Source organism: Galendromus occidentalis, unplaced genomic scaffold, assembly GCF_000255335.2.
Source record: "Galendromus occidentalis unplaced genomic scaffold, Mocc_1.1 scf7180000076386, whole genome shotgun sequence".
In the NCBI taxonomy this organism is placed as follows: domain Eukaryota; kingdom Metazoa; phylum Arthropoda; class Arachnida; order Mesostigmata; family Phytoseiidae; genus Galendromus; species Galendromus occidentalis.
Window position 1 is genome coordinate 166,805 of NW_003804375.1, and position 17,921 is coordinate 184,725.

Below are 17,921 nucleotides of genomic sequence, written 5' to 3' on the forward strand. Positions count from 1 at the left end.
GACGGAAACTCCCACGCATTTTCCGTGAAATGATTCGATGCCCCTCGCGAGCGACAGACCCTCGTCGAATGCATACCTTCTGAGGATTTTCCGGAATTCCGGCGATCGGCTGGAACCTTCCATTGGAGTTATGACAGAGCGGTTCGGGAATGTGGGAAATTCCGCCTTTCGGTCTCTCCGATGGGTTTCATGAGGGCAAAAGATGTCTATGCAAAATACGCTAATGCATAGCTAATATCTCGATGGATGTGCGCGACTGTGACTCCATCCGATGGTATGCATACCGCAGACGGATATCGGAGTGGGTGCGTAGCAGGGACCATTGAAGGGTGGTTCCACATGATGATCTATTCGTGTGCAATCCAAGTCGTTTTGAGTTCACTGAGGCATGCTACATAGTCAGTCGGCGAGCCGGGCGGCCAACCAGCAGACCGGCCGCTCGGCCCGTCTGTCCCTTCCTCTGCGGGTATGCCGAGATCCCGTCCTCTTCAGATCGACTCTTGTCCCTTGGAGGGAGTCGCGGGGCACAGAAGTTGGCCAAAAAGAAGCGGCAATACAGTCTGAAGGCTGGCCAGCCAGGCCCAACCGACCAAGCAAGCGAGCGAGCAGCCAGCCAGCCCAGTCGTTCAGTGCATTTAGCTACGGATGGAGCAGCGGCGGTGAAAAACTGACTTCTTTGGGGTCAAATGATCCGCAAAAGAGCGTTTTTAGGCCACAGGATGATGGACTGCGGGCACTCAGGGCCCACATGGGGAGGAAGCCGACCCCGGACACAAATTGACTGAGAACCGAGTCGCCGCTGCCGCCGTCACCGACACCGAACACCACTGACTCCAAAATCCCGACTGCAGAGCCTCTCGGAAAAAGGAACAGAACTCCCTTCGGATGGCTATTGAGACGCTTTGTCACGACACTTCTTCGATCGGCCTCTTTTTTTCTCGAATTATTAAGCGCCCCCGAATCGCATGAATTATTTCTTCGGTTAGGAATAGCGTTGACTGAAACCCGAATCATTAGGCCGAATCCGATGCGTCATAAATTAAATTCGGGATGCTTTGCCATGTCGTTCCACGTCCAGGGCTTCGGAGGAAGAAACTTCGGCGACTCAAAATCGAAGTCACTCGTTTCAGCTCGCCCATCGCTCCCCTCAAAAGAATCCTCGGTCTATGTCGAGTTTTGACGTTCGTCTCATTGCTCGGTTGGCTAGCTTTCTGTCGATCACGGCGCTCGTGAGGGGCAAGCCAGTGCCCAAAGTCTCCCCATATGAGTCCCCATGCCCGAATGCATGGTTTCCTTTTTCTCATTAAAACTTTTTGCATCAAAATCGGCTATCCGTGTGCCTGGAGCGGCTGCTGCCGCCACCACCACCGCTGCTGCTGTACCCTTCCGAGCTGACGGTCCAGGTTGTCTGTCCCCAGTCGAGGTCCCCAAAGAGTCCTCTATTTTGTCTCCTCGCGATTTCCCCCTTTTGTGCTATTTCGTTGACTGACTGGCGGGCTGGGGGCGGACGGGCTGACGGGTTGGCTTCGCCCGCAGACCCCGTAGTAGTCGTGCCTGTGCCCATTCTGGTGGTGGTGGTGGTGATCGCGGGGACGGCGGCAGCCATAGCAGCAGCGAAGGAATGCCCCTCGTGGTCCGCACAGCAGTCAAGCCTCGCATATTTTGGCATTTTTAGTCGTGCACTCACTCGCGCCGAGGATGCGACCCTCCGCGCGAATAGGGAACAACGCCGCCGCCTGAGCTCGGAAGGCTTGACAATGAGGCCCTTCTTCCTCCGAGGACTCTGTCAACTTGAGAGGCGCAAGCTCCGCTGTTGAGGAATCTCCGAACGCAGCAGCCGAGAGGAGAAAAAAATGGAAGAATCTCTGAAATACCCTTCCCAAATCTAGCGTCTGAGCCCCGCATATCTCGCTGTTTGTCTTTTTTTCAAATGTATGCGGCCCGGAACATCTTCTTTCGCTTGAGATAATTGATATGATGTGGGAAATTTTAAATTCCTCCAGAACGTTTGAGTTGGAGAGAACATGATTCGTGGAAGGACGAGGAGTCTCATGGGTGGAAGAGAGCTACGAGGAAGTGTCGGAGCATCGTTTGTGACTATGCTGTTGCCTCGAGCTAAGTAAAAGGGAAGAATAGTGGTGGGTGGTGGGACGGGGTTAGCCGCTGGTGAGGTGGGCTCCTTATTTCTGTTCCCTGTCCCGCTCGTTCCCCACGTTTTTTCCAACTCAGCTTCTGATTGGGAGAATTTACGATAGCGAATAGCCCGCGTTCTGTTCGCACCCCTTTCGGCTGCCAAGACCGCCTAATTGGATCAGCAATACTGGCAACGATTCGCCACGAATTTCGAGTCTCCTAGAATGGATAGCGAAACAAGAATCCCGAAAGATACGACGCATAGTTTTTCGTCGGAGCCTCCGCTTCGCTCTGCAGAACCAGAAGCTTCGTCAGGTTCCTGAGAGGAGTTGAAGGGTTGAGGTTGAAACCCTCGTAGGGGAGCTCGTTGTAGCTTTGAGAGCAAAACAGCCAAGACAAGAAGTCTTGTCCTATCGAACGGGGGAGATAGGCGCAATGAGCAAGGCGGGCGATTCCAATTGAGAGGAATGATGCGCGTCCATCTACCTCGCGTCTGGCGAGGTAGCGAATCGGAGCCAGTTCTTCCGCAGACTATAATCAGGCGGGTTGGAGAAACTACGAGGTATGTTTGGAGACAGTTCTGGATATGAAGGGAGAAGCTGCCTCATCCGAATGAGCGGATGCTGAGAATCTAGAAGTGGGATCCCCCTCATTCCATGAGAAAACGGAGCAACGAATACAAAACAATACTTGGGCCTTGTTGGCAGCTTCCGAAATCGTCTTGCCTTTGGGCCAAATTCGGTGATGTGGTGTGCATTTTAAAATTAGGGAATTTCGTCTTTCCGTAGCTAGTGACTCAGTTCGACACGAGGGCGAATAGACGCCCGCTCTCTCCCAGGAGAACGAAGGACTCTGAAAGGATATCGAATGCTGGAGTTACAGCGGCTGCAGCCTTTCGCCCTAAACCCTTGCTTCCTTTTTTAAGGGGATTTCTACCCTAAAACTTGATGTCTCCGTGGCATCTTCCCGCCGACTAGGACGATGACTAAGCAGGAATAAACGCAAAACGAGCATCACTCGACCGCGAATAGAGAACTATATGTCGCAAATCTTCTTTCGCAACAATATTAAAACCTTAAGCCTCGGGACGACGGAGGAAAAGAGGAAGCTTCGGAGGAAAAAGTCTATTTATGAAATTTTTGCTTGAATCACTCGATGCGATAGTAGTAGCAGCAACGCTGCGCAGGATATGAACAGCCAGCATAATCAGCTGGAATTCCCCCGCGCGCAAACCACTCGAAGAGGATACCTGAGCGATCGCGTCTCTCGCTTGCTCCACGATGAGTGCATCAGAGATTTCGCTGGATTTCGTCAAGCTGGAGATGTGGTGGCATAGAGAATCTTACGTAGAGCGCCAAATATCCCCCGGTGTATGCCGATTCTCTCGAATCGATCAGACGATGAAGACTGAAAAAAATCGCTTTCAAAGTGACGCTCGAGTGTGCCACGAGAGTTCACGACCGAATTTTCCGATGGAGAGAATTTCGGGATGTTCAGAAGGTTTCTGGTCAAGCACCCGACTCGATCGATTGACCTTGGTTATTAGGCCTTCTCCCAATCGCTAGATGTATCTCTTTTCGCGGGGAATTGAAACTCCTCAGCCCCCGCGGAGACAACTATCAGTCATCACGGATCATATTCCTGGCCGTCGAATCGGAAAATTGAGATCGCTCTCTCACAATGAATCTGGAATCATTTTTCCGAAAACAACGGGAAGCGACAGGGGTGCAAATAGTCTATCATAGATCTATGCCACTGCGCTCCACAGTCCTCCGAGGAACGGGTGACCGAATCCCGGAAAGCGCTGAACACAATTTCAAATGGGCTCATCTCCCGTGGAACCTTGTTTCAAAGAATCCGGTTGGAAACGGAACGCTCGTGTAATGAAATTTTGTCAATCAGTACTACCGCCAAGTCATTCAGTACTACAGTGGCAAGGCCTCGCAAGATGAGTCGCCGGAAACTACTCGCTCTTGATCAGTAAGACTCCGTGTCAACGGGACCCGGAGCGACGACGCGACGCTGGCGCTTCATCGAGAGAGTTACTTCTACTCAATTTTGGCCAGCGCTCCGCGGCAGCAGTTGTGGATTTTCGATGTCTCATCAGAACGAGATCAAAACCCTTGGAGCTTCGATCTCAAGGGTTTCCCTCTGCGATCCAGATTCAGGTCGCCAGATGATCCCGCAAGATATAACCCGTGATCGATTCGGACTCTTGCATCAAAATTGCTGCGATAATCCGGTGTCGGATTCATCTCGGGAGATATACTTCTCATGAATACCGAACGATGCCCGAATCCTCGATCCCGGGAGCCCCGGGCTCTCTCCAAAGCGTGATTCTCCAGCGCTGCGAACCAGGAGCGCTAATTCGACTTCGGCCGGAGTATCTGAACTTCGGAATCCAGAGATGGGTAATATCCTCCATATGGAACCATGTGTAGAATCAAATCCCGTCACGATCATATGTGCATACTGTCCTGTTGACGACCCCTGACTCTCACAAGACACTCGTAGGGATAATAGGGATAGTAATCATTGATCAGAGCTGATCAAGGGAGTGTATCTCGCTCCGTCATTGCCTCGCAGAGCTCGAACACTTGTTCGAGGGTTTTCAGGGGCGTTATTTCCCCAATCCTCGAAATCATCTCCCCACTGAAGGTTCCGGCTCTGTTGAAGCTATGTCGGATCCATCGAGAGAATATAATGTGTGCATCTTCCGTCTTCCCTCGCGAGGTATATCATAGATAAGCGGACAGTTAGGCCTCACAGATCTCTCATACTCCCCTAGAAAATGGTTTTCAAGGCAGTGTTTCTCTTGAGAGTGCCCTCATCGAACGGAGAGATTGACCTGCGCTCTGCAGAGGTTCAAAATGATCCAAGCGGCCTCTCTCCCCAACAGCTTTAACGTGTCGTGGGCTTAACTGCGTAGCGCCTCAAGAAAGCTCCCACCTCCTCTCTGAGCACTGTTTTGAAGTGATCACTCTTTCCCTAGATCATTCCATTCGCTATGACAGTCGGTTGTGTCGCTCTCATGGCTTGATAGTAGGATTTGGAGACCTGGAAATTCGTGAGTCGTGGATTTTTTCCCTTTCGTTTGATTCTGGACCGGAAGGATTCTCCCGAACGAGCTCCCGACGGGTCGGGTTGTACGTTCATGGTATCGCCTACAGATTGATAAATCAGAGGAACTTTGGATCATCAGACCGAGGATTAGACAGAATAACACTGTGCCGGAGTACTCAAGGTGGTTGAATCTCCGATGTTCTAAAATCTTTGGCGAATCCTTTTGGGGAGGGTGATCGCGATCCGTGGTGATATCCTGCCGACATTGACCGTCGGCCTTGTGCTCAGAAAAATGATAGCCTCTATCTCCAGGGCTTTCCCTCGATCCCTCGAGTCATGAGTCGTGTCCTGACAGCACCTTTGAAAATGCTCTATCAAGGGATGAAAGAGTCGAACGATCGATGAGAATTAGGTTATGTTGGACCAACGACATGTTGTGTTGGTTTTGTGCGGTTGAATGCTCGGTGCAATCTCTTGCCGGCATGAGCTGATACCGCTCGTTCCAATCTGTTGCGCGCGGTCTCCGGCCTAGACGCAGTGACCGCGAGTGAAAGGAGCATGTCCTCTTTAAACGAGCTTCATGCCAAAGTCCACCGTGCGAGAGAGTCGATCCGCGAGGACCGTAAAGTGCAAACGGCTCCAACTGATCCAGTATGAGCGGTTGATAGCTATGATCCCGTCCCGTTGGTGTTAATGAGGGAGAATCGCTTCTTCAAGCAATGCAAGGGCGAGAGCAACTCATCCCCGAAGATTTTTCAGGGAGGTTCCCGATCGTAATATATCGCAGGGGCGCCTTGGAAGAGTCGTAGGACCGAAAGCCGCGTCGATATCTCCGGAGCTTGAAACCGTTTCCGCGAGATGACGCGCATGCTAGATGGAGCGAAGGTTCTGGTGGAGTCGCTTCGACGTCAGGGCGTGGAGTACATGTTCGGCGTCGTCGGAGTTCCGGTATTCGAAGTCAGCATGGCTGCTCAGCAAGTCGGAATAAAATACATCGGCATGCGGAACGAGCAATCTGTGAGTTTGGAAAATGAAGCTCTCCACATAATGTATCTCGCTAACATCTCCGGACTCTGAACCTTTTTCTGACTACAGGCAGCTTATGCCGCCGGCGTCATCGGATATCTCACGAAGCGACCCGGGGTTTGTCTGACCGTGTCTGGTCCAGGTGTTCTGCACGCCATCGGAGGTAAGTCATCTGTCAAGTGGGTCCATCGGATGTCAAAGAGATTTGAAGACCCCAATCTCCCCCCAAGAGAAGAAAACCCCAATTCTCAAGCATTGGCGACCGACGTTTAATTTTTCTCGTTCGAAAGGTCTTGCGAACGCGCAATCGAATGCCTGGCCCATGATACTGATCGGGGGATCGTGTGAGAGACAGCTGGAGGGTATCGGAGCTTTCCAAGAGTATCCGCAGGTGGCATCTTGCAGATTGCATACGAAGTACGCTGCGAGGCCTAGTTCCGTGGCGCAAATACCCTCTGTCGTGGAAAAGGTGAAAAGAAAAAAGCCGTTCTCGGGAAATATGCGTTCATCGATCGAGCATCCCGTAGTCGACTTCGTCACCGACTCATGCGAAAACTTGCGGATGCTGGAACATTGTGATGAAACTTCAATATGCTGGAATGAAAAATAAAGTAGGCTCTATCCTTTACTCAGGCAACGAAGGAAGCTTTGTTCGGGAGACCTGGCGCGACTTACATCGACATGCCTGCCGACATCATTACAGGTAAAAGCTATTCGTACAGAAAGTAAGCTCTGCTCATGCGTTACCCCTCGCACCTCAGCACTGGGGTCCTGCCGTAAGATGACTCCTTATGATAGGGTGGAGAACTTCGTGGAAATCATTCCTTTCCTGCTACAGGCGAGATAGAAGAGTCTCAATTGCACAGGAGCTCGGTCATCGGAGACAGCCCTACGTCGCTCGCCTGTCCGCAAGAGGTCCGCAAAGCGATCGATCTCCTGAGAGGCGCTAAGCGTCCTCTTATAATCGTCGGGAAAGGCTGCGCATACGCCAGAGCAGAGAAGGTGAAATATGGGCTCACATGACGGGTCTGATCCGATCCTCCTAAGACGACGGACCCGAAGGGAGTTCATGAAATCTCTTTCCAGATGGTTCGAGAATTCGTGGAGAAGTCCGGGGTTCCATATTTGCCGACACCCATGGGAAAAGGCGTCATTCCCGACGACCACGTCCAATGCATCTCACCTGCTCGCACAAAGTCTGTTCATCCTCGAGCTCACCCATCGAAGCTTCATCTCTTACAGTTTCATATTTTATGATTGTATTTGGAATTCCACAGGGCTCTCCAAGAAGCTGACGTCATCCTCTTGCTCGGGGCACGCACAAACTGGATGCTCCATTTTGCGCAACCGCCCAGGTTCAACGCCGGCGTGAAAATTATTCAGTGTGACGTGAAAGCTGAAGAATTTCATAACAGTGTTCCAAATGAAGTATCGCTTCTTGGTGAGAAGAAGTCCCGACTTCCCTGAGATGATATCGTATGAGTTGGCTTCGGCTGGTTTTCTCAGGATCGGTCTCGATACGGCCGGCGTTGGGCGGAACTTCGACTGAACATCGCGGAAATATCTTTTCTAGGTGATTTGAACGCTGTTTGCTCGCAGTTACTCAGCGCTTGCGATTTCAAACACGACGCACAGTCACAGTGGTTGACAAGTCTGAGAGCAAAAATGCAGATCAACGCCAAAGTTGTCCAAGGTTAGCGACCGCAAAACAATTCAGGAGGATCCTCCGCCCCGCCCATCATCCCATCATGATCATTGAATTTTACTCACATCAGTCGAAAGCTTCTCAAATTCTTGACAATCCTCAGGACTCATGGACTCGACGGCGATTCCGATGAATTATCATGCCGTGTATAAGATCATCAACAAATATCTTCCGAAGGACACGGTCATTGTCAACGAAGGCGCCAACACTATGGACATCGGTCGCACCATGCTTCCCAACCATCTCCCCCGACACAGGTGCGGATCATGCTTGAATCAGTGAAGGATTTGGGAAAAGACTGAAGGAATGGATTCCTAATTAGTGGCTCGTGTCAAACCCTCAGATTGGACGCCGGAACATTTGGAACCATGGGTCTCGGCTTAGGTTTCGCCGTTGCGGCTGCTCTACACAACCAAACGGCGTATCCGGGTAAACGCGTTGCATGCATTCAAGGAGACTCGGCATTCGGCTTCTCAGCCCTCGACTACGAGACCGCTGTTCGATACAGACTCCCTCTGATTTGTATCATAATCAACAACAACGGCATCTACAATGGATTCGATGAGAACACCTGGCAACAATTCTTGAGCCAAGGTCAACACGAAGGACTCGTGTAAGTGCGCCAGTCGGGGCTTACTATCCATCCTTCCTTGCAATATGGAGCTTGGGTAGAGCCTATACCTTTCGGGACCTCTTTCGCAGTCTGCCACCGAACTCTCTGACGCCTTCGGCGCGCTACGAGGAGATCACCAAGATGTTCGGCGGTCAAGGATTCCACGTTACAACGCATGCTGAGCTTGAAAGCGCGATGAAGGCCGCCGTCGATACGAAAGACCGGCCGACGGTCATCAACGTCATCATCGACGGGATGGCTCAGCGTAAACCTCAGGTCGGTGACTGAAACTATGTCATGTCGGGAGTTGCGGAAGTAGCAAATGTATCCCTCCAGACCCAATGTTCTGAGTAAGTAATAATACGTAAGTAATAAGCATGGTTTTCCTCGCAGGACTTCGAGTGGCACACCAAGGCGAAAATGTGAGGCCTCACCGAAGGAACCTCGAGCGGGTAATCGTACCCATCGTGGGCGAGTGATCCTTCCCATCGTGACCGGGTAATCGAACGGATCGTGGGCAAGTCGTCGTCCCGTCCTCGAACGATTGCTCGACTACTCTATGCTACCTGTTCAGCTCCAGCAGCCCAGATCGTAGGCCCCTGCTGCCCGGGCTAACTGTCCCTGCATCTCGGTGCAGACTGAATCGGTTTATTATGAATATGGAATCTTGAATTCACCTCTAAAGATTGAAGTGGATACTCCGGGATTTGAATCGACCTTATAGTAGAACTTAATAATTTACTTTATATAAATACGGTCATCTTTATTCGTCCATTAAACTTTGTCTGTCATGTCGAAGTTTTGTTTCAGGATCGACCATTGTCTCAAATAAGATTACCCTCCTGACACCGTCCCAACTTTGACTTCGTTGATTTCTTCACCCAACTTCACGGAACATTCCATCGGGGATAGGTTTCTCGGAAAATTCTGAAGTTGCGGGACATCCGACAATTTGATTTTCTCGACCTGTTTTTCGGAATCGAGAGTCAGATTCGAATCAATAATCAAAATCAGGATAAAAATTGCTCATCGTGTCCTCGGAGGAAGAGGGAACTCCGCATTTGTGTATCCCGGATCCTCCGATGAACTGAATTCTATAGTCGCCGGTGTATTGGAGTACGAAACCTCCCGCTCTACGGATGCAGGAACCGAAAGACCACGCGTTTCCCCTCCTTATATTTACAATATAGATCGCTGACTCACTCGGCTTTCTCACACCCTACTTAAAGCCTCCCTGACACTGTCTGTACGCTATACTTTGCAACGCGCTGCCTCAAAAGAATCGGCCATTATTCTGCTGGGCGTGGAATTTTCTACACACAAACTTCAGAGAATTCGTAACAAGAAGGAACCAGGTGATTCAGATCAGTTCCTCCCTTTTCTGCGGAGATCGCCTCTGCCTGCACGATTGATTGCTTGTCTACATTGTATTTACAGAATGCGAATAAATCCCTACCTACGGAAACTCGAAGAGGAATCGTGAGTGGAAATTCATTCATCGAATCACCCGAATCACGAATACGAATGTCGATTCTCAGCGACCGCCGGAGCGGAAAGCGGATTTTCGCCGATATCTACTATGTACAATTGCGGCACGATCGTCTTCACAGAGTTTCCCATTCACAGATTTGAAGAGATTCAGGGTCGTCTTCCGCCCAATCAGACTGACGACTGTTTGAGAATAGAAGCGGGATAATCCGACGCGGACAGAACACGGGCCTGCGTGATTTTCGCGTGGTTAGCTTGATTCACAGGACAGCCCTCAATGTGCGGTGTGGCTCTGAATATTCCCTGCGGATTGGAGCCTTGCAGATAACTGCCTCCGTGGGTTCGGTGCGGGGGAACCACAGCCACTGGAACTGGGTTGTGTCCAGAGCTACGTCCTGGAGAAGAGAAAGACGCCGTTAGACAAAGTTCTGGCACGCTCCGACGTGACAAGCTGGGGGAGCACGGTGCAATCGAAAAGCCCTCCGTGAATACAGTAATTGAACCCATCGTTGTTGCAGCTCAAGCAAATCAGGCGACCCGTCAGGGATATGAGGGTTTTTGTGACTCAAATCATTCATCTGTGCTTCTGATTTGTCGTCTTCGACGTGAGTCTTCGATGAATTCCATTCGGTTGGCCAATCTCTCGTCGAGATCACGCTCGAACACATGAAGCATCCGAAGCCGCAGAAAGGTGAAGAAGCGAACTCATGAGAAATCAGAGCGATCACAAGAATTGGCCAACATCACGCATGCTCGACGTGATTCGCTCGCCTCCGAAAGTAGCAAATATGTACATATGTAATCGGCCCGATCGGTGCTTGCAACAAGTGACTGCTTGATGCAATGGCGTGTCCAAAGAAACCGGTCGTCTGCCTCTAGAACACGAACAAGTGACTCAAAAGCCTGTCTGTTTCTTTCTTCGCTAAAAAGCTCGGAACACGTCACTAACTTCACTGCGCCACGACGAGACCGAAACTTGTCACTCGTCAACAAAGTTCCCAGTCACATCCCCTCCATAGATGACAGGCCTGGTTGCAACATCATCTGTGGATCTGAGACAACTCCTCGTTTCATCGTCATCTCCTATACATACGAATGTGAGCCAGTTTGACCTCGATTTCGGAACGCTTCCACAAGGACCGGCTGCAAGGTGTACTGGGCTGCTTGGCGGTACCGAATTTTGGGAAACCGAAATCCCCGCTCGTTACCGCGCATCGTTTCTCGGAGGAGTAAGAGACGGAATCTCCGCAACACTCTCCTCCCATGATACGTCCGCATCCCTGGAGCTTTGAATTATTTTCGGCCACCGATGATGCGCGAATCGTGTAGTCGCCGTCTCAAGCTATGGGCGTACCTTGTAAGTTTTGTGGCAAAGTGCCTGCTCGGTTCTCATGATGGAACTGCCTCAGTGGTTGTGAAAGGTGAGGATTCCATGTTGCGGGTGGTGCGGATATGGCTCTATGCGATCCCTGGCCTCCTCCGTTCGAGCCACGGCCATCTCCACCTACCATACGTTCCACTCGATCCAGTTGACTCAAAGGAATCCCGCCAGCCGCAACCTGCTGCGAGACCAAACTGTGCTGGGAGCCATTCTGGAATTCGAAGTATTCCCCATGAAGCCTTCGACTGCTCCCGGAAGTCCGAGCCACATGGTGTCATACTTTTCCGAACTTGAAGGAAGACGCCCGACGTACATAGAGCAAAACTCACCTTCGAGCTTACGGTGCTGAATGGCCGTATGGCTGTGATTTTCGTCCCGCTATCAACGAAACTTCTGCGCTCGATGAGCGAAGGCGGAATAGGTGCACATAAAACTGCGCCACAATTAGCCCAACACGAGCCTAAACTATATGGGTTCCGGACGTGTTGACCGCGTCGTGACGAAAACATGCCTTTGATCTGGAAAATTTCGAGAAGAGGCGATTCATATCGTTAGTGGAGACTCATCTTTCAAGTAAAGGGGAAGTTTCCATGGGAAACCGCGGAATCGATAGCCCGATCAGCAGCCCGAGACGAATGAATGGGAACTCACATCTTCGTTCGTGGTCTGGTTCGCCGTGGTGAGATACGTATGAAAAGCGGCCAAGCCCAGTATACTCCAAATCGAAAAGAAACAAATGATGAGCTCGACACACGAAGCCGGGTTCTCTCTGAGAGTATCGGGCAGCGATTCGTTCCGTCGAGATTCGTAAATGAGTCTTGTGACTACACACGAGAAAATGAATATGCACAAAGCCGCCAACGAAATGATGAATGTGAAAAAATATCGATAGTTCCGCCGTCCTACGCAATTGCCGACCCATGGGCAATGGTGGTCGAAACGATCTGAAAGTAAAACAACATGATATTCAAATGCTCGTCCCTAGAGACGGTCGGAGTGGAGACTTCCCGACTGTCTCCATATGTAGACGGCTGAAGCTGATTCTCTGCACGATGAGGTCCCGACCCGAACGACCCAGCAGCGCGGCGGAACGTGATACCGTCGACGTAATGGTTCCCTCTGGTCTTCGCCTGAGTTGGCAGGAGTGATTCGTCCGCGAAAACTCCGCCTCGGAAGCTTCTCGATCCAGTCTCTATGCTCTCAGACACGGAAACTTCAGGCCAGGGGTTTCGGACTTGAATTTTTGGCGGGCTACATTCGAGCTCCGCAGGTGCCCGCGGGCCACATTAGAAACCTGATTCCGTATAAAAGGAGAATATATGCCGATTGTCCATACGAGAATGCTTCCCCAGCCTCCAGGAATCGAGGGAAAACTCGCTTGTCCGGTCTTACGGAGGGATTCATTCCACCGATCTCATTCAATTTCCAAGCTCTCATTCGGAATGGTCGAGTTCGAGTATGTGGGGAAATAGTGGTGGGCCACAGAAAAAGACCTCGCGGGCCGCATGTGGCCCGAGGGCCACGGGTTTGACACCCCTGCTCCAGGCCCTCGAGAGCAGCGAGATATGGCGGCATCGTTGGGCGTTTCATGGGAATACGTACGGTATCCTCTCCGGATACCCGTACGTGGACAGCTTTCGCCTTGAGTACCATTTTGAACTACGTACCAACACAGTTGTCACAGAGGCTGCAGTGGGAGGCTCTAGGAGGTCGAAATATTTTACAGGTGAAGCAGTATTTGAGCTTGACAGTCTCTCCGTGAATGGTGACTTCTTTTGTACGCGGCGGTGGCCGAAGCGGAGTTCCAGTCTGACCATTTGGCACTTCTGTAAAAATTATAATTGAAATAATGTACAAATGGGCTCGATTGAGGAGTTCTCTGGATGCTTGAATCTATGATTAGGAGCATGCTTCGGATGCATCGCCGCTCAGCCGCTCGAAGTCAGGAACATCACCCGAGTACCAGCCGTCAGAAAGCTAACGCGCGACACGCTCGCGAGCCTGTCACAACTTCTTACGTAACCTGGGTTTCCTGGTGCATCTACAAACTTTCATCAGTCCCTTTGTCAGAACGCTGATGTTTGGTCCGGACGGGCGGACGGGCGGACTCCCGCATCAAGCAAGCGATCGGGAACCTTAACCTCGATATGCCGACCCGCAACACGATTCCATCCTGACATTACAAAACGACAATCCATCCCTAACATATTGTTCATGGCGATCGAGCTCCGTGGGACGGATAGGAAGGGAATATGTGAGAGCGTCGGAAGCTCACGCTTCAGAAATCGGATCCTGTCCGTCAGTGTAGAAGTTGAAGGAACAATCTCACTCAGAGCGTCCCAACCTCCCCACGGAAAACTCGAAGAATTGGTCCATGGGACAGAGAATCGTGACGTGGCAGATAATTCGATCTCGCTTGACTGTAACCGCGAAGTCCACCGACAGGCTTCAGTGGCGGAAGCTCACCATGAACCAACAGTAAATCACGCCCTGACTGACCATCGTCGCCACCGCCGCCAACGTCATTCGACATAACGCTGACAAACAAGAGACCCACGGATGGCCATTCGTGACGACTAAGGGATCCGTTGCCATATTTAGGCGGGATGCCCTTCGGTCGTCAAGCTTTCATTGCGATCGGCCGTCGACATTGAATGCAAGGATGAAAAATCGGATGTACGATATGGGCGCGTACGAGAAACTTTCGACGGGATTAGGCGTGCGCTCGTGAATCGTCGGTCGTGTGAGGGTGTATCTGCGAGCGATAGTATGTAATTGATATTATTTAGCAGCCAGATGGTCAGTCAGCTGGCAGCGGGTACATGATATGAAAAGTGGCCTTTTCGCTCCGTAATCACTTGTGTTCCGGGCAGATGAGAATGATGGTAAATCACCTCTGCGTCCGGATGGATTCGAGGATATTCACGCCCCCAGGGATGAAGGATGCGGAAAATAGTTCAAAGCCCATTTACTAAATGCTTGCGAGCGGCACGAGCTTGAGGGCGAACTCTCAACAGCTCACTTCCCAAATTAAATGTTTATTCTCGCGGAGAGGACAAAAAGAAGGTATGCCACTCTAAGTATTTAAAAATAGCAAGCGCGTCGGACACGGGGCCTCAGTACCTTGAATTGTCAAATGCTGTGAAGCACTTGACAATTGTTGGTACTGCGGATTGATTGCATCGAGAACTCGGCTTGAGAGCGCGACGGAGGGAATCAAGACTCTCATCGGCTGAAAATTATGATTCGTTCGGGACGTGTGTCCTTCACAGTCCAGGGACTTAGCTCATCCTTCCGGAAGGGAACCGCATCTTTCGGGATCCGTGGACAGCTCCGTGGCTTCTCCCGCGTATTTGGAGAAGTATCTATTACTTAAATTTAGCGATTCTTTACGACTGATCTAGAACGCCGAGAATACCTCTTCTGAAAGTCCGATTATTCTGCTGGGGAGGACTCCGCCCAGCCTCGTTCTGTTCCAGTCCCAGAAACCCTTGTTTCGAAAGTTTCTCCACAACGTGACCTTACGAATGATAATGAGACTCTGGACGAGAAAAGCCTTACGTACCGATTTGTTTCTCAATATGAGCTGCTTCCTCGGCGGTCGCTCTCGGTATGATTCCGGGATCGGAGAACGAGGTGCGGAACAGCGAAAGCATAACGAATATTAAAAGCGCTCCCGCTGCGGCTGGGATCCATCGGCCAATATTCTCGAAAAGGTAAGGACAGCTGAAATGAAGAAATGAGAAAAATTCGTGAATGGGAATCGGAATAATCATTATTTTTGTTTGACGGCAAACTTCCACCTCGGCTCAGCCTCTACATCGAGGAATAAAGTCAAGTCGGCTTGGAGTCTTTGCATCACTGCGGGTAGTCTTATTCGAATCCTTCGCATCGCAGACATGCCGGTCATTGTCAAGCATGCTCACTCTTCTGTGACCGACGCTCTTCGGAAAGACGTGAAATAGTGGAATACGCCCTTGAGTGAAACTGCGATCCTGATGTTTGAGAGCAAAGATAAGCTCCCTCATTCTCTTTGCGATTTCTTCCTTTTCCCAAGGAGAGGACGACAGAAATCATCCGCGTCTTCCGAAAAGCCGAAGATTCACTGAAAAACTCATGGAGAGAAAACGAAGATTCCAACCAAAACTTCTCAGCCATAGCTCAACATCAGGGACTTGAAAGCCACCGTGATGAAGTGCTCATTCGAACAAGGTACCTAAGCTTTCGGTTTTCTATTTAGAGCATAATAGCTCCAACGATCAAGCATCTGTTTCTGTTCCTCGGAACTCTGCATGTGACGTTCGGAGGATTTGACAACAAATCTTTCTGTTTTCCCAGATCGCCTGAGCTTCGGAGCTAAGCTCGGGACGGATTCCCGCAGAATAGCTATAGCAACAACGATGACAACCAAAAACTGTGTCAAGACTCGAGACGTTCCCAAAAACGTCTCGAAGCCCACGTGCGGGAGAAGCGAGCGGCCACAGGATTCCTTCGTCAGAAACATCATCTCTCAGGCGTAACAATACGGGAATCGTCATCGACCTTCGTCCTACGATGGGAAAATTAGGACTCACGGCCATATTGTCGGATAGTATCCATGAGCATCGACTTAGTGGAAACGCGACTAACGCTCCACTTTCCGACCGAATAAACTTGAACCAAAGGAGGAAGAGCGATATTTCCATTGACTGGGATGGAAGCGACAGAAAATTAGGATCGATACGATCCCACAGTGGCAAGGATTCCGATAAACAGGGAGTCTCGGAGCATTTCTTGCCAACGCCGGACCATCATTCAGAATTAACACACCCAGACAAAGCGCGGAGTCCCTCACTGTCGTTTATCCCTGTGATCCTGGGGTCAACACCCCGAGCCAGATTGAACTGGATCACGGTAATCGATCCGCGGTCGGTGGGCTTCTGGCCACTTAATTTGCTGACCAAAGTGTGAAGAGCGCTTACGAAAAAAAAACCGATTATGTATGGTGGTTAGTATGAACCGAGTTTTTTCAGCTTCGTTCGATCGAGAACTCATCGAGAACCTCTCACGGAGACACGGTCCGTCCGACTCGATTTGGGGAACTCGCCCTTCGACTTCGGGATTCCTTGAGATCCTTCGCTCCGATATCCGGCAAAATTCTCCCCCAACTTGTAGCGGGTACCCCGTTCTCTGATCAAGTTCTGATTCGGATTAATATTAGTTCAGGGGCGGACAAGAGTTTCGACGGCGACAGCTCGCAGAATGATACTGCTGACACTCTGTGCGTGTGCCTCGGTGACTTCTGAAGTCCACTGACCCCGAAAACGGGAAACTTGCTATCATCGCCCAAGAAACTGAGTGGAGAATGGCGGTTTCGACAAATCTTCACGTCTGAACTCCTTCCCCCTAAGCGTGCATCCCAGCTGGAGACACTATATGGTAGTCAACCTGACTCTGAAGTCACCTGTCAATCGCTTGAGTTAATCACTCTCGGAATCGATCAGTGCGCCCAAACAGAATCGTTCCGAGGAAACAGCGGCGTTCTAATCCTGAGGAGCAAGAATCATGATCACGGTACGACGGAGCCTCCCGGGGAGAATATCGATCCGAACGATACTTACTCAAAGACGAAAAAGAGCGTACAAGTCCCGATAATCAGAACGCAGGTCAGGATGAACACATGCGCTTGCTTGGCCATTATGATACGACCATCACAATAGAACTTATTCCTCCCAGGGAAAACCTCGTATCGCTTCAATCGACGTCCTTTGTGCTGCCTCGCGGGACCCCGACGGGGGCCCGAAGGCTCTTCGTGAGGCCGCATCAGAGGAGGTGTTGCGATCTGCCTCATTCCAAACAGATCTCCCCGAGATCTCCTTTATCGCTCATCCCTTCACGCATCCTGGAGGAAGCTCCGACAGATCCTCTCCACCCACACACTCTATCCACGATGCGAACACATTAAATTTGAGGTTTTCGTCGAGTTCGCCACAAAGAACACATATGCACTGACACCCGAGGCAGAGTGCACTACTACCGCAACACAGAAACAAACCATTCGAAAATCGTCCATCGAGAGCTGCTGTCGGAAAGGGAAACCGATCCGCTGGCTTGGCGGGCGTATATTCGAAACTGTCTGGGGAATAATTTCGAAGAGGACAAAATCCCTCCGAATTCTCGATCGAACTTACATGTGAACACGATCACGGTCCCGGTAGTATCGAAGGCCTCCCTATTCACTTTCTAAAGGGGAAAATAGAAGCTGTCGGATGGGGTTCGCAACGCATCTTCTGTAGGAGCTATTCGTCCTATGTTTGAGCATAGAATTAGAAATCAGTGTTTGAGGAATAAGACTTCCTGGTAGACCGTCGGGATGGGAGGTTCGCGATGAGCTCAATTCTGGAACGAGGAGCTCAATTCTGGAACGAGGAGCTTAATTCCAGCCCCCACGGACGGACGCGTACGTCGTAAGTCGTAAGGTCTCCCAGGGGCGGTCTCACTCACGTCTGCGTACTGCTGCCTTGCTGATCGTT

The 17,921-nt window shown here is 50.7% G+C and overlaps 2 protein-coding genes across 2 annotated transcripts; one reads left to right on the plus strand and one right to left on the minus strand.

Moving 5' to 3' along the window:
- The first annotated feature begins 5,145 nt into the window (after positions 1-5,145).
- On the plus strand, positions 5,146-9,286 carry Hacl (2-hydroxyacyl-CoA lyase). Its single transcript, XM_003739101.1, has 13 exons — positions 5,146-5,200; positions 5,956-6,213; positions 6,292-6,385; positions 6,513-6,691; positions 6,856-6,925; positions 7,061-7,224; positions 7,309-7,418; positions 7,500-7,663; positions 7,796-7,915; positions 8,031-8,184; positions 8,271-8,540; positions 8,630-8,816; positions 8,934-9,286. Exons 2-13 carry the CDS (start codon positions 6,055-6,057, stop codon positions 8,964-8,966), a joined length of 1,704 nt encoding a protein of 567 aa, XP_003739149.1. The 5' UTR covers positions 5,146-5,200; positions 5,956-6,054; the 3' UTR covers positions 8,967-9,286.
- Positions 9,287-10,199: 913 nt separating this feature from the next.
- app (Palmitoyltransferase app) lies at positions 10,200-17,427 on the minus strand. Its single transcript, XM_003739110.2, has 7 exons — positions 17,010-17,427; positions 14,975-15,135; positions 13,077-13,235; positions 12,061-12,353; positions 11,739-11,927; positions 11,383-11,620; positions 10,200-10,423 (listed from the first exon to the last, which is right to left on the minus strand). The coding sequence occupies exons 1-7, from the start codon at positions 17,237-17,239 to the stop codon at positions 10,200-10,202; spliced, it is 1,494 nt and encodes a 497-aa protein (XP_003739158.2). The 5' UTR covers positions 17,240-17,427.
- Between the last annotated feature and the right edge of the window lie 494 nt (positions 17,428-17,921).